This window comes from Elephantulus edwardii, unplaced genomic scaffold, assembly GCF_000299155.1.
Source record: "Elephantulus edwardii isolate Elephantulus edwardi_28Jun2011 unplaced genomic scaffold, EleEdw1.0 scaffold00021, whole genome shotgun sequence".
NCBI lineage: Eukaryota > Metazoa > Chordata > Mammalia > Macroscelidea > Macroscelididae > Elephantulus > Elephantulus edwardii.
Window position 1 is genome coordinate 17,471,184 of NW_006399771.1, and position 17,672 is coordinate 17,488,855.

General features: G+C 38.1%; 1 protein-coding gene across 3 annotated transcripts in view; it reads right to left on the bottom strand.

Annotated features, from left to right (window-relative positions):
• The window catches only part of NAV3 (neuron navigator 3), a 540,923-nt gene that overhangs the window by 311,309 nt on the left and 211,942 nt on the right, over nucleotides 1-17,672 (bottom strand). For all 3 annotated transcript variants that reach the window (XM_006882551.1, XM_006882553.1, XM_006882552.1), the window contains exon 8: nucleotides 6,300-7,326. In XM_006882551.1, the coding sequence (XP_006882613.1) occupies nucleotides 6,300-7,326 (1,027 nt within the window). The remainder of the gene's footprint in view (nucleotides 1-6,299; nucleotides 7,327-17,672) is intronic.

Consider the following 17,672-nt stretch of genomic DNA (forward strand, 5'->3'; position numbering starts at 1 on the left):
CTATGAGTTGCAAGCAACTCCATGGCACATAACAACACAACAACAACACCTTGAGGAATGCAATGCAGTTTCTCACGACTAGGCCACCAGAGCTCCCTAAACTACCAGCTATACTTTGTATATTTTTAATGTGTTGATTTTAAGTTGTTTGTTTGTTTTTAAATTGTTGAAGCTTGCTTTGTGTCCTAATATGTGGTCAGTTCTGGAGAATGTACTGTGTGTACTTTACAAAAAGTAAATTGAACTTTTGGTGACAGATCCTGATACATTTATAAGGTCATATTGGCTGATGCATGAAGACATGTTCTAAATCACTAGCATCAGAGAGATGCAAATCAAAGCATCAGTGGTATATAGTCTCACTCCAGTAACAGTGGAAGTTAAACAACACAGCAACCTATAAATGCTAGAGAGGATGCAGAGAGATTGGAATTTTCATGCATTGCTGGTGGGATTGTAAAATGTTGCAACCATTATGAAAGGCAGTGTCTATGTGTAGAAAGCTGAACATAAAAGTCTCTTATGAGTTCACTCTTCTATTGCAAGGAATATATTCCAAGGAAATAAAAACTAAGATGTGAATGAAAATCTACATTTATCACAGTGCTATTCATAATAGCAAGAAAATGGAAATAGACCAAATGCCCATCAACAAATGAAAGGATTGAGAAATTATGGTACAATCACAGAATACTAAGCAGCTCTAAGGTATAACAATTTCATAAAATACTACATAAGATTCTAGAGTGCATTATACTGAGTGAAATAACTCAGTAACATAAGGACAAATATGGCATAAAACCACTATTGCAAATAGAAGAGGATAACTGAGTAAGATATGTATAAATGTTCAAAGGGGGAAGGGGAGAATGAGGGGTAGAAAAAGAGAAAAGGGTAAAATCACTGAGATAACAGAGGTTAGTAGGCAGGGAAGGGTGAAGGAATAGGAAAGATTCAATTAGGACTCCAAAAGACAGAGTGATAACAGTTGTAGATCAGTAGGAATTAATTATGTAAACTATAATGTATATGAATAATTGCATGCAAATAATTTTTTTAAAAAGGATTAAAAAAATAAGGTTTCTATGAAGAAGCAGCTACTTTGAAGGAGAGATATTTATGGCAAGAAAAGTCTTAGACGTGATCAGGAAGTTTATGTTACAGCAGCATCTGTAATTAAAAGTGCTACGAAAGAAAGAGTTCGATTCATTGAAGACCACAATTGGGCTTGGGCTGCACTGTGTAAGAGGGAGAGAAGTGTAAGTGTGGCTGAAAAATCAGATTATATAGGGTTTTACAGGTCACGGGAAACATTAAAATATATTTTAAAATATGTAATAAAAATACAATAGATTATTTTATGAATTGGTTTGGTGGTATAACACACATAAATTGCATCTTTAGAAGATCAGAATGTCTGCTGTGAAAGATGTTATTGGAAAGAGCCAACAATGGAAACTGGGAGACAAATCTGAAACTAGGTCAGAATTGATGGTGATGCGACTTGATCCAGGGCAGGGAGGTGAAAAATGGATGGAGATGAGCATTTCAGGCTGTGTGTTCAAGGAAAAGTCAATAGTAATAGCTGAAAACCAAATATATGGGAGGATGATTTAAAGAAAGAAGCAAATAGGAATGATTTCTATTTTTCCTATCAGTTTTCAATTCCAAGAACTATGGATCTTTACCTCCAATATAAATGTCAGTTTTAATAACTAGTATCTAGGTAGAACGTCATAAAAATTAACTCACTATATTATGCGTCACTTTCTAAATACGCAGTGCGCCTCAACACTTCAGGAGGTAGCCTATTCCAATTTAAGACAGTTGTATTATTTCATACTTTTTAACCTGAGTTAAAATGTTTGGGTTTTTTAATTTCACCATTTGATCTTTGTTGTACATACTCTCTAAATGTAAAAAAGAAAAAAAAAATGAAGAAATTTAAAACCACTTTTATCACATTGTGAATTACAGTTATGTTATAAAAACTTCAAATATATTATTTTTTAATTGGGGAGGAAGTTAGATGAGTATGAAATTCATTAACATCTGTAAACAAATATTTATTTACAAGATTCAAAACAATCAATTTATAAGAGTGAATATTTTAAATCATATAGGTCCAAAAGGAATAAATTTTGTTATTTAATTACTACTAAGTATCATATAAATGTAAATAAATACATATAAAAATACCAAGGAGCTCTTATGGTGCAACAGTTCTTTTTTTTAATTTTTAATTTCTAACATAAAGGCTTGTAGCTGAAATTTACACAGCAGTAGCTGCACAGACAAAAGACTTGACAACCTGATATATGACATCCACTTACTCACTCACTTGTTGCCATCAATTCGGAACCCTGTTCTACTTACCCTGGGTCATCCTGACCAACTCTGAAACACTCAAGCCCATTGCTGAAGTCACCGTGTAATTTATTTCATTGGGAGTCTTCTCCTTCACTGACTCCTATCTTTCCAAGCATGATATCCCTTTCTAATGAACTACCTCACCTAATCACACGTACAAAGTATGAAAGATGAACCCTCACTATTCTTGCCTCCATGGAGCACTGTGGCTGCACCCTCTCCAAGACATATCTGTTTGTTTTCTTGGCAGTCAATGGGATATCCAGCACCACAACTAAAAAAAAAAAAATCAATTCTCCTGTCATCATTTTTCATTATCCAGCTCTCTAAGGTGGAGCAGCTGATTAAGAAGATCATGGCCTGAATTAAGTGCACCTTAGTCTTCAAACTGACACCATTGCTCATCATCAGCATTCTAGAGAGGTCCCTGACAGCAATGCATCTCCTGATTTCCTGCCTGTAACATGAATGGTGTTGACTATTGATCCAATGACAAAACTGCTGAAAGCTTCAATTCTTTTCTATCATCATATAGATTACTTTATTCCCTTGAACAACCCAATGAAGTAGCTACTCTTATCAAACTCATTCAAAGAAATAGAAAACTGAACCTGAGGGAGCATCAAATATGTCTTTGCTTTAACAAAGTATCTTAGTATGTGGCAGATACTGTGTTGAACTCCAGTGGCCTAGTGGTAAGCAGTTGGGCTGCTAAATCAGAGGCATCGTGATTCATATCCACCATCTGTTGCATGGAGAAAGAGAGGTAATCTTCTGTCATGTGATTTACAGCCTCTGAAATGCTACTGGGGGGTCATTTATGCGTCAGTTATGATCTAATGACACACAACAATGCTCTACAATATACCGTCAAGATGTAGGCTCTGAAATATTCTGTAGAAGTCACACAACTAACCAAAGGGCCAGTCCTTTCTGGTAGTTTGAGTCAACCAGTAGCTCTGTGAGAGTTAGATAGGCAATCTTCTCCCAAACCACATAGAAGTGCAGATATGGGTCTTATTGTTGACTTGGCAGTGAAGAGAGAGAGAGAATTTAAGTTTAGGAAATCAAGGCTTGCGGGGCCTTTAAACTTCAAGTTTACACAGTCAGTGTCAGTGTGGAGATTTCTACATAGGCAACCTGACCCTTGTGGTCTTCGTAATCACACACATAGCTGGTCTTGAAAATAGTGGTTGGCATCAGAGAATGTACAGCCTGTTTTTAACTTCGGGGTTACATTATCTCACTTCAATAATCTCCTTTTTGAAGTGGACAAAGAGAACCTTGTCAAGGTCTCTTAGCTGATATCTCATGGTCAGACTGAGGCTAAAAGAGATATACTTTAACTCATCAAGTTGTGCTGTTTCCTCTAATAGTTAACAGGCACATTTCCAAAGGGTAACATTGGATTTCTCTCTACTGGATACTTTATTGTAAACAAGGGAGAGAAAGTGTCTGTTACTATTTATAGAATTAAGCCTGCTGAGGTGGCAGATACATTATTTCTGCTTCTGATGTTTTCAAATGATTGATATTTTTCCAGAATATATTTGAGATCCACAAATGTGCTGACTGTGATGTATTTAAAGGTGCATGGTATTTTTCGTGTATTGGTGAGATGTGGATTATGATTTTAACATCCTAAATTCTGCTTTGTCAGATACAGACTGCAGAGTCAGACAGTGGTACTGATTCCCATCGGGTCCAAGTACAAAGATGTTAAGCAAACTTTTTCTGTTAGCCAGAGCCATGAGACTTCACTGATGTATACCAAGAATGCAAATGCAACAATTTTATTTAGGTGAGTGTATAAAGCTCCTCAAAAGAACTTGGGCTTTTCATGGGAGTGGATGGGGGGGATTATTACAATTATTTCCTTCATTTAAACATATGAAATTTATTTCATATACTCATTAATTATATGACTTTGACTTTTCCTTGATTATAGCATTTTGCTTTCCAGTTACTGAACTACCAGTCTAGCAAAAGGATGGAAAAGTAGCAGATCTTATTACTCATTAAGTCACCTCCCAATCGAATGCTGTTAGGGGCTGTAAAGTTGAGAACAACTGTTGTTGTGGTGGTGGTGTACCGCTGAACTGGACTGACCCCTGGCTGACTCTCTGGTGGGTTTTCAGAGGTAGTTAATTGCACTGGAGGAGACTACCCATCCCTCTCCCACGGCGCTGGTGAATTCAAGCCATGCACCAAAGGATTGCAGCTCAGCTTCTTCCCACCAGACCACCCCCTAGAACTCACAATGGCCCCATGAAAACCAAACACAAAAAATTCAAACCGTGTCCTATCACTCATTATCCCCAAAACACTTGAGCCCATTGCCACTGTCACTGTATCAACCATCTTGCTGAAGGTTTTCCTCTCTTTCACTGACCCTCCACCTTTCCAAAGATGATGTTCCTTTCCGGGGAACAGCCTCTCCTAACAACATATCTTGGGAAGGTGGAGGGACAGCACAGAAGAGGAAGACCCTCGATGAGATGTGTTGATTCAGTCACTGGGGTAATGGGAGGTAGGTGTGTTGGAAACAATAAGATTGGCACAGGATAGAGAGCAGGGTTAAGGGCTATTGTACATAGAGTTGCTATTACTCAATGGCACATAACAACAACAACAGCATATCTAAAGCATGTGAGATGATGCTTCATCATCTTTGTTCTGAGGAACACTATGATTGCACTTTCTCTAAGACATATGTGTTCAATCTTCAGGTAGTCAAAGGATATTCCGTACTCTTCTCCAGCACCATAGCCCATGGTGCTGGTTCTTCTTCTGTCATCATTACTGCAGACACAGCAAGAGTTGTAGATGAAAACAACAAAATCTTAGACCAGTGAAATTAGTGTCCCATTTTCCTATTCTTGTAACTAAATCAATGTTGCTACGTGGTGTCAAGTTGGAATTGACTCATACCTGACCCTCAAGTGGGTTTTCAAATACTGTAAACTGCACAGGAGAAGAATGCTTATCTTTCTCCCATGGAACCATGGGTGGATTTAAACTGTGTGCCTTTGATTGACAGTGCAGCTCCTTACCACTAGGCCATCAAGCTCTGCAGAAAGAGCATGTATAAATAAGTAACTAATTGCAACAATAAGATAGATGTTTTAAAATATATGATATACTTTAAACCATACCTATAAAATTATGGTGTACTATGATATAACCAAAATATAAAAGAAAAAAAAATATATCCATAGGTTATCAATTTTACGTAGCGACATATTCCTAGCTATAGATATTTAATACCAATTTCAAGTTGAGAAAGCAAAGTCTTTAATGAACATTTGTAATATACCAGGATATAATAAACACTTTATCAATGTTCTTAAATCTACAATGTAGATATTCCTATTCCATTTCAAAAGCTGAGGGAAATGGGATTTCAAACAACTTTTCCAAAGTCATCAAGCTGGTAAACAGTAGCACTAAGAATTGTACCTCTTCCTAATTACAGAGCCTGACCCTATAACCGCTATGCTATACTTTCTCTCAAAGTTGTCAACACAACTCTCCCAAAGTTGCCAACAAAATACCTTTAAGATCTATGAAACTGGGCATTATTTTAAAAGTCTAATAATCTCAATAGCAGCAGTAATTAAACAAAAGAGATTATGGTTGGTTTTTTTTCCTGGCCTTTTGCCAATATTTGGTAACTTTTGTCAATTTCTGACAAAGAAAGAGAGCAAAAGACAGAGAGGAAAAAAAGAGAGGGACATAAAGAATAGGATTATATCATATTAAGTCTTTTTCTGAACTAAAACTGTAGACTAAATTCTCCTCCTACATCTTCTAATGAAAACTTCCAAAATAAGCACATAAGACATCACACAAACAACGTTCCCATAAACACTGTGCTTATGCACATCCAGAAGCAGTTTACAACAACAGACAAATAGGAACTAACTTACCTATAAATGAATGGAGCCACGGTGGCAGTATTCGGATGACTATGTTGTTGCTGCTGAGGAAGGTGGACAGCACCGTTTCCCATGCTCTGTCCACTGTTGTGCGCTATGGGCAAGGCGCAAGAACCAGAGGGAGAAGCGTGGCCAGCTTCCCTTCCCTCCAAAGGACTAGGGTAGTTGGATGTGCTTGATTTCTCAGTGCTTATGGGCTTAGGTATGGACTGGGAAGGGCTTCCCTTGGTAGTCCTGAATTTTTCAGACTCTTTGCTGGCTGTGCTGCCTGGTGAAATGGTTTGCTTTGCTGTTGGCACCTTGGAGCCTGGTTTTGGGATCCCACTAGAAGATGGGATTAAACTTTCCTTCTTGGCTGTAGTTGTCTTGCTGCCCTTTGGGATCAAACTTGCAATCTTAGAAGTCTTTTTTGGAGCTGTCTCCATCACCTGATCCTTCTCTTCCTTGACTGGTTTCTCTGTGCAAGCTTTAGTTTTGTCCCTGTTCTTTTCCTCTTTTTCCTTTGGCTGTAGCAAAGACTTCTTATTGCTGAGATTTTTGCTTCCAGCTTTTGGAGGGGCCAATTTAGGTGAGACTTTGGGGCTGCTATTTGTTGAGCCACTGCTATTGAGGCCACTGTTAAAACCTTCCATCTCACCACACTCAGAAAAGACATCATCATCCTTCCCTCCATCCATGGGACCTGAACTGGGAGACTGTGGGGCACGGAGAGCAGTCCGGGCATTGACCAGCTTGAATTTTTCCAGCATGGATTTCTGTCCCGAAGGAGCTGTTTTGACTCCTTCTGTGGTGGGTGGTTTCAGTCTCTCTGAAGAGGGTGGGGGTGAGGTGGCTGGGCTGGAGGGCTTTACGGTTAGCATGGTGGAGGTGGCGCTGTGCTTGACATTCATGGACTTGCTGCGCCAGGGCTTGCTGGCACTTGGAGAAGGGATCGCTGAGGCAGGGGCTTGCCCAGCCGAGCTGAGAGGCTGCACGTTCCCATTTACACCTGAAGAGGGTTGAGGTCCTTTGGAGGAATCTAAACATTGTTGGAAAGAAAACAATTTTTAAAAAAAAAAAGGATAAATAGTTGTGATCATTTATATTGCACTTTTAAATATTTCTCTAAGTACAGAGTCACAGAGCATTGTTCCTCTGACTAGAAAACCATTTTGAAGCATCAATCACTTCAGGGATGTCATGGCTTTATGTACTAAATGCTGAAAATTAGGAATGCTTCTGAAGCATTAAAACTAGGATGGTGGAAGGGTTTTAACTTCTTTCTCCTCTAAACTACTTAAGCATTAGGCTCAAGTGTGTCAGAGATGGTGATAACGGTACAGGATAACATAGGGACAGATCTGTGTTCATAGGGTTGCTATGACTCGTACTCAACAGCACCTAACAGCAAAAATTAACTACTACGTAAAGGGATTTTGTAAGCTACAAATATGTAAAAAATATATAAATAAAATGTTAACCTTTCCCTAATCAATTCTTCCCACTCCCCCCCTCCAACTACCAGAGGAGTTCACACCAGTAAATAGATATTCCAGTTTACTTAGAAAACAAATATGTTTTAGAAAGAAAATTAAGAAACAGCTTCAAATCACAGGGAGTTTTAGTTTATGATTCTTTTATTAAATACACATTAGAGTCATGCTGAGATTTTTTGTTATTTTTAAAGTTTTTATTTGTATAAAATAATAATTAAAATTTGTACTATGAATCAATGAACACTCACTAAATAGGCATTTATATGAACTATTATATGATTAATATACAGAGAATTATATATAATTACTGTAAAAATAGGGAGCTCTGGTGGCTTAATGTAGAATTGCACCGGCAATGCAAAGGTATATAATTTGAATTCACCAGTTTCTCTGTGGGAAAAATATGAGCAATCTCTCATGTGAGTTATGGTCTCTGAAAACTCACTGAGGTCAGCTATGGGTTGGTTCTAATTTGATGATACACAACAAATGTCTAAATTAATCTATATAAAAGTTCTATGAAGTACATATTATATTATCACAACTACTTTATAAGTGAAAAACACTGAACCAAGGGAAGATTAAATAACATATTGAAGGTCACTATGTCTGCATTTGGGTGACCTTGGAGGACATTATGCTGAGTGAAATATTTCAGTCACAAAAGGACAGGTGCTGCATGGTGCCACTATTGTACAATGACATCAGGGTTGGGGTGAGACTGAGAAAAAATGGATAAATTATGCATATTGCATTGAAACAGATGAGGGAGAGAACTGTTTGAAAGTGATATATGATTGGGTATTATGGTCATGCCAAGAGTCCAGAATGAAGGTTGCATAGTGGAATGTACTTGGAGTAGGGGTGGTGCAGATTCTATACCAATAAAATAATTTTTCTTTTACTTTTCAAAGAGAAGAGTGAACTGGGGTGGGGGGGGGAGGTGTGGGCAAGGAAGAAAATGCAACAATGAATGTATGGAAATCCAAAATCTCTGTAAAAGTTCATTAAAATGAATTTTAAAAAATAAATAAAAATAAAAAATATTTTTAAAACCTACATCATTTGAAAACAGAATATTGATAGTTATAACAATTCTAACAAGCACTCTGGTGGCCTGGTGGATAAGCAGTTTCACTATGAATCCAAAGAAGAATGGTTTAAATCCAGTAGTTGTTCTAAAGGAGAAAAATGAGTACCCTCTTTCCATGTGATTTACTGCTTCAGAAAACCTGCTGGAGGGTCTGCTACGAGTCAGTCCAAACTTGAAGGCACATAATAACAACCACTATGATGACACTGCTATTTATGGTAGTCAGCACTGAGTCCTGACTTAGCCTCTAGAGGTCCCATGAATGCAGAGTAGAACTACTCTTTAGTAGCTTCCCGGGCTTCTATACTCAGGAACCTCATTGCGGGTTTGACCAATCTATTAGACAATAATTGAACATTGAACCGTTTGTGCCATCTAGGGACTTCTATAGTACTGTAAACTTTTTTTTTCTTGAAGGCTTTTACCATACATTGTCACACATTAATCCTCAAGGCAAGCTCGATAATTATTATAGAAGTATGAATGTTGGAAAAATATAAATTCTGGAAATAAAATAGAACACATGAACATTGACATTCTAGGCACTAGTGAGATGAAATGGACTATCACTGGCTATTGTGAATTAATCCCATGGTATACTATGCACAAAATAAAATCTAGAAAAAGAATGATGTTGCATTCACAGTTAAAAAGATCATTTTTAAGTTCTATTCTGAAATACAATGTTGTGGATGATAGGATATAATCCTTATACAAGGAGGACCTCTTAATAACATTATTATTAGAGTCTACACACCAACAGGTAAAGCCAAAAAGGTGGAAATTAAAAATTTTTACCAAATTGTACAGTACAAAATTTGAATAATCATGCAATCAAGATATGTTGATGTTAACTGATGTCTAGAATGCAAAAACTGGAAATAATAAAGAAGGAGAATGCAAAAACTAGAAATAATAAAGAAGGAATGGTAGTCAGAAAGTATGGACTTGCTAACAGATGAATCCAGAAATAAAATGATTGGATTCTATAGTTCTATTATTTATTCATAGCAAGTACCTTTTTCAAAAACCTTAAGAGTGACTTTATGCATGAACCTCACCCAGTGGACTATTTAGGAACCAGATTAATCACGTGGTGGGAAGAATCACTGGAGAAGCTGAAAATTAGCACTCAAAACCAGGCCAGGTCCTGAATGGAGAACAGACCATTAATTACGCATGTGCAAGTTCAAATAGCGGATGAAGAAAATAAGTCCATGAAAACAAAAATATGATATAGAGGCTATCCCACCTGAATTGAAAACTCATTTTAAGAATAGGTTTAAAGCACTGAATATTAACAACCAAAGGCCAGATAAGTTGTGGAAGGACATCAAGAATATTGTTCGTGTAGAGAGAAAAGGTGACAACAAATACAGAGGAGAAAGATAAAACCAAATGGATGTCAGAAAAGACTCTGAAAACTGTCTTGTTAGACAAATTAAAGGGAAGAGATGATAAAGCAAAAAAGCTGAACAGAAGATTCCAAAGAATAGCTCGAGAAGACGAAGTAAGGTGTTCTTATGGAGGGTGCAATGGGCTGGAATTGGACAATAAAAAGTAAAGATTCACTTGGTGTATCTCAAGCTTTCAGAACTGAAAAAACAAATTCAAGCCTCGGGTTGCAATACTGAGAGATGTCGTTATTGTTGCTGTTGTTATTAAGTGCCATCGAGTCAAGTAGTGACCTATGCTATCTATGTTCATATCTTCATGTGTTTGAGTCAAGTAGCTACATGGGCTTGAGTATATGACAGAGATTGTGAGAATGATGCAGGAGGGCAAGGCTCTGATCTTTTGTTCAGAGGGTCACTGTGAGTTGTAGGCAAATGATGACACTTAACAACAATAACCCTATGGGAAAAAAACCCTCTGAACCTGCACATAGGCCAAGGATGTATGTGGCTTGTACACTCTTGTAGCTATGGTAAGGAAGAGAAAAGGAAATGAAAATAACAAGTCAGGAAACTTTTGATGTGTGGACCTCTCCAAAGTACTGAGAAGCAGCAATGTCAGTCTAGAGACTAAGGTGCACCTGATCCAGGTCATGGTTAGTTGCTATGTGTCAGGGAGCTGGGCAGTGACTAAAGATTACAGAAGAAGAATTGATGCCTTTGAGTTGTGGTGCTGGAGAAGAGTCTTGAGCATATCATGGACCACCAAGAAAAAACATAGGTCTGTCTTGGAGAGCTGAAACCAAGTTTCTCCTTGGAGGCTAGGATTTTGAGGTTCTGTTTCACATACTTTGGGAACATGGCGAGGAAGGACCAGTCCGTGGAGAAGAACATCATGCTCAAAAGTGTGGGGGGACAGTGCAAGCAAGGAAGACCCCTGATAAGATGGATTGATACAGGAATTGATTGATACAGGAATTCAGAGCTCTTGTAGATAGGGCCACTATGAGTCACAGGAGATATGGCACATAACAACTCTTCATTCAGGAATAACTGGGGCAATCTCCTCCTTGGCTATTTACAGCCTTTGGTGCAGACTGAGAAAGAGGGGTTAAATAATGTATACTGCATTGAAATAGATGAGAGAGAGAATTACTTAAAGGGATAAATGATTAGGTATTATTGTCATGACAGGAGTCCAGAATGAAGGCTGCATAGTGGAGGAGACTTGGGGGGAGGGACTGTATAACAATGAAAGAATTTTTCTTTTACTTTTCAAAGAGAAGAATGAATTGGAGGGCAGGGGTGGGCAGGGAGAAAAGTGCAACAATTAATGAATGGAAATCCAAAAGCTCTGTAAATTTTAATTAAAATTAATAATTAAAAAAATGGAATGGAGGGTCAGGTATGAGTCAGTTCTGACTTAATGGCAATTAGAGATAAGTGGTAAGAAAGTATGTTGCAGTCCCAAAGACATGTGGTTCAAACACATGAGCTGCTCATGGGATAAGGATGGACAATCTCCTCCCATGTGATTTACTGTTTCTGAAATCCCGCTGGATAGTGATTGATGGCTCAGTTCTGACTCAAAGGCACACAATTACAACAGAGAGGCATATGGAGCACTGGTGCCCAGTGATAAGATGCTGTGCTACAATCCCAAAGGCATCTGAACCCTGTCTTATCCTGTGCTATCCTCATCATCCTTGACACACTTGCACTTTTGCTGAAGTCACTGTGTCAGTCCATCTGGTTGAGGGTCTGAGGGTCTTGTCTATTGCCATCCTTCTCCCTTCTCAAGCATAGCTCTCCATTCAAAGGAATAGTCTCTCCTAGCAACATGCCCAAGATGAAACTTTATTTTCTTTGCTTCCAAGGAGTACTCTAGCTGCATCGTCTCCAAGACACATTTTTTTGTTTTTTTGATAGTCCATGAGCTATTCAGTACTCTTTTTCAGCATCACAGTTCAAAAAGCCATCAACTCTTCTGTCATCCTTACTCATTGTCAAGATCTCAGCATCACAGCAAATGATTTAAAAAACTATGACCTGATCAGGCCTTAGTTCTCAATTGACATCATTGATGCTCAATAATTTGGAGAGATCTCTGACCTCAGACCTTCCCATTCAATACGTCTCCTGACATACGGGGGTTTAATGCCTCTGAGAATCTGCTGGAGGGGAAGCTATGGGTCAGTTCTTACTAGACAGCACCCAACAACAACATGCTCTGATGGCCTAGTGGCAAGACATTGCCTTGCCAACACGAAGGCATATGGTTTAAACCCACAAGGTGCTCTGCAGCAGAAAGATGGATAATAAACTCTCATACAATTTACTGTTTTTTTGGAAACTCTCCTGAGGGTCACCTATGTATGGGTTGCTTCTGAATTGATGTCATATAACAGCAACAGCAACATGCTTAATCAAGAAAAGTAAATGAGATTATTTTTTCCTTAGAAAAAGATGGGCTGAAGGTATTAGCTAGATGGAATGTTAAGCAGTTCAAGCAAAGAGGAGGCATTTCACCATCACTTGACCCAAAGATGAGACAAAAGGGGACTCTAAATTATGACATGCACCTTCCAGTCAGCCATAGCATTGGATGAGAAATGGTTCTCAGGTGAGTATGCGCATATAAGGCGCTTCTTTAAGGTCAGCTTTAAATCTGTCCCCAGCTTGTCTCTACACAGCATCTATGAAGTGCTTCAGGTTTAAAGGGCCAATCATAATCCAGCAAGCATAAAAAATATGGGGGGGGATACGTCTTTCTGGACTCCACACGATAAAATCTGCAAACAACAGCAGCTGCGATGGAAGTATCTATAGCATATACAGAGTGGATTTAAGCACATATTCGACTCTCTGTGTTTAATGTATTCCACAGAAACTAGCTTGGCTTCCTATTTATCTTTTTCAATCTTGGTTACTCAACTCTTCATTATGAATGAACTGGTACTTGGGTATGTGATAAGAATAAATATCTAACATATACATTTAACAGTCAAACAAACAAAAACACAGCCCCCAAAGTTACTGCTATTGTGTCAGTTCAGACTTCTAGTGACTCTCCTTTGGGGTTTCAGAAACTGCTCACTTTTCTCCCCTGGTGCAGCTGGCAGAATCTAAAGGCTGTCTTTAGAAATTGCAGTAACACATCAGGCACTAAGACTCCAGAGCTGCTAGCACATTTAACACTTCTTTTGAAATGGATTTGCAGATTACCTTTTTCAAAAATGTACTGATGCTTACAGTCTTGCCTCTGGTCTCTTGTCCTCAAACAGTAATTTCTGTTTCCACTTCTTTTACTATCTTCATGTCTTTTTTTAAAAAAACCTCACCACAACTACATAACATTATTTACCAATTATTTACCTTGTCTAAGTATTTAAGAAGCCCTTCATATGTTCTATCTAGTGAAAAACCACCATATTTTGCAATTATTTTTATTTCTCTCATTGTTGTGGAAACTCTACGTATGAACAGTGCTCGGTCTGTTTGTTCATAGGGTCGCTATGAGTCGTCTACGACTTGACAGCATTAAACAACAACACAACAACATTGTTGTTATGTGACATCAAATTGCCTGTGACTCATAGTGATCCTATGAGTCCTGCCCTATTCTGAGCCAGTCTCACTGACTCCAACACACCTAATACCATTGTGCCAGGTTATCAATCATGTCAATCTATCTCTTCTGGGGTCTTCCTCTCCTGCACTGTCCCTCCACCTTTCCATGCACGATGTCCTTTTCCAAGGACTGTTCCTTCCTGGCCACATGCCCAAAGTATGTGAGATGGAGCTTCAAAATCTTAGCCTCCAAGGAAAGTGGTTTAGCCCTCTCCAAGACAGACATTTGTTCTCCTGGTAGCCCTTGATAAGTTCCATACCTTATTTTAGGACCACAACTCAAAGGCATCAACTCTTCTCTCAGGAAACTGAAGCTTAGAGAAAGACCTTGTCATAAATCACATACATATTCAGCAAGTCTTGTTTTATCAAGATACACTTTACTATGCTTCAGTTACTGTGGTTTTGTGCTCGTATCTGATATGTGGCAAGCCTGTGTCAATCAAGTTTATTAGCACTATTTTTTCCAACAGTATGAGCTCACCTTGTGTCTCTGTTACATTTTGGTAATTCTGGCAATATTTCAAATTATCTCCTCACTACTCCATCTGTTATGGTGAGCATCTGTGATCAGTGCTCTTTGATGCAATCACTGGAATTGTTTGGGGGTCCTACAAACCATGTATTCATAAGCCAAAGAACTTAACTGATAAATGTTGTGATTGTTCTGATTTCTCCACTTACTAGTAGTTTCCCTATCTCTCACTCCATCTCCTTTGATGCTCTATTTCCTGATACTGCTGAAATTAAGTCAATTAACAGCCATACAATATCCTCTAAGTTCAAGGGAAAAGGAGAGCCAATAAATGAAGCAAATTTTATTACTGTCTTATTTTTAGAAATGGTCACAACCCCCAAAACTTTCAGCATCTACCATCCCGATCAGCCAACACCATCAAGATCAAGGCAAAAACCCTCCACAAGAAAAATATCAGCTCTTGATATTCAGGTGGTGGTTAGCTCTTTTTTGGCAATAAAATTATCTTAATTAAAGTATGTACATCAATTTGTTTTGTTTTAGACACAATGCTATTATTGCACAATTAATAGACCCGAGGGGCAAGAAGTTGCACTGCAGTCCCAAAGGCAGGTGGTTCCAATCCTGCTGGCTGCTCTGTGCAAGAAGGATGGATAATCTCCTCTTGTGTGATTAACTGCCTTTGAAAATATGTCAGAGGGTCAGCTATGGGTCGATTGCAACTCGATGGTTCAATAACAACAGCAACAACAATGTAGTATAAAAATCAATTTTATATTCACTGGGAAACAGAAAATGTGTGTGAGTCATCTTATTGCAATGTTTACTTTATTGAAGGGGTCTGCAACCAAATTTGGTCTCTTGGAAATACACCTGTATAGTAAAATTTATTAAAAAAAATTAAGATTGAAACTCCAATTATTATCCTCCAAAATCTGAGAGATTTTAACTAGTTAAGAGAGTGCTCGTGGTACAGTCAGTGGTGATTTCCACTGCCAACCTCAAGGTTGTGCATCTCTGGCAGTTCAAATCTACCAATGGATCCATGGGAGAAAGATGGCTATCTTCTCTCATTGCAATTTACAGCCTTGGAACCCCAGGGGTGGGCCACTATGATTTGGGATGGTCTCTGTGGCAATGAGTTTGAGTCTCAGTAAAGCAAACTATCTTTTTTACATTTTCCATCTACTCAAATTCTCCAGTTACAGCTCTCCAGAAAAATCATAAGTTTGTCATATTGGGTAAAGTTAATCAGGCAACTCCTTAAAGCATATGTCTTTCTTCCTCAAGGAACATAATATAAATGGAAAGACCATTAAACAAGATATTCCCTACTCTAGAAATTATATCCTATCTTTCAGAACACCTGCTTTCATCAATTTTTCTTAGTCAATCTTAATTCATGTTTAGAAAACATAAATTCAATGAGCTGATATTTGTCTCTTTTTTAATTTGTTAATAAATTATATTTACAGCTTGGGAACAATTCAAATCTAGCTTAGAATTAGTACAGAGAGGTAAATGTGGTAGCTGTAAAAGGAGTGTGTGAAATTTAGGAGGATGTGATGTTATGGATATAGTTTGCCATGGAGGTTAGGGCACCCCTACAAAGACTCAACAGTGCTATCAGTCTAAAGAAGAAGATATGCTAAATTTATTCATTGATTTTCCTTACTGAACTGTATGTTGATGAAATAAAAAGCAAATCATTTCTCAATTCAGACATATATAGAAACCAACAATTTTGACTTTTGTAGTGTGTCAGGCACTGTCCTCAGTAATTAATACACATATAAACATATACACACAGTTATGCATGCACAGATATACAGACATAAACACATTTTCTATGTGTGTATATCCATTTATATACCTATATAATACATATACATTTATATTATGTATCAAATGATAAATTATTGTTGTTATGTGTTGTCGAGCTGTTTGTGACTCAGAGTGACCCTCTGTACAACTGCTCTGATAACTGCTCTATCCTGGGCCAACTTTACTGTCTCTAACACACCTACCCAAGTCACTACACCAATCCATTTGATCAATGATCTCCCTCTCTTTATGCATCCTTCCACCCTTCCAAGCATGAAGTCCCTCTTCAAGGACTGGTCCCTCCTTGCAATATACCCAAAGTATGTCAGATAAAGGCTAAGAATCTTTGCCTCCAAGTAACAGTCTGGTTTCACCTTCTCTAGGAAGAACTTGCTTGTTCTCCTGGCAATCTACAGTATATTTAACACTCTTCTCCAGGACCACAGCTCAAAGGCATCAAATTTCTATCTTCCCTAGTCATTGTCTAGCTGATGCACAGCAAGCAACTGTGAAGACTATGGTCTGGATGAGGTGCACCTTAGTCTCCAAGACATCAAAAAATATGTTACACTGGGTAAATCTGCTGTCAACAACCTTTCCAAAGTGCAAAGATGTCAGTTTAAAGACTAAAGTGCACCTGATCAAAACCATGCTGTTTTCAACTGCTTCTTAAGTATCAAAAAGTTGGATAAAGAACAAAGATGGCAGAAGAAATATCAATCCCTTGAAAAGGGGTATTTGGAAAGAACACTGAATATAACATGGACTGCCAAAAGGACAAACAAACATGAATAGAAAGAAATGTTAGCCAGGTGCTCCATAGAACCAAGGATTATGCAATTTTATCTCACATATTTTTTGGCACCTTATTAAGACAGACCATTTCTTGAAAAATGACAGCATGATGGAAAAGGTAGAAGCTCAGTAAAAAAGAAGACCCTCAACAAGATGAATTCCCATATGAATGTTATAATGAACTCAAGCATATCAAAGATTGTGCGGATGATGTAGGATAGGGCAGACTGGTCACTGTGTCACTGAGTCAGTGAGGCCACTTATCAACAATGGCAGCAACACACGGTACATACACAAGAGCCCCCAGACACAGCCAGTGGGCTAGCAGCAGAACTCCCTACAGACTTCTCCACCAGAGCTCCTTATACAAACGTGTGTGTGTTTATATGTATAATTAGTGCTGCATATGTTGATATTGAGCATCACAGATGAGTCTGGAAGGGAGAAAATAGAATGTGAAAAGTAAATAAAAACACTTATGAAAAACATAGTATCCAAATACAAACATGCACTATTTCCAAGTGGGATACCCCTTCACCTTCCCATATACTCTGGTATATTACTTAATGACAGGTCTCAGGCATCAGTTTTATAATGACTCAGCAGAAACATAAGCGGGTCTCCCAGGGATCTTGACAACTGTGTTCATTCTGTACATGCATAATTTGTAGTGTT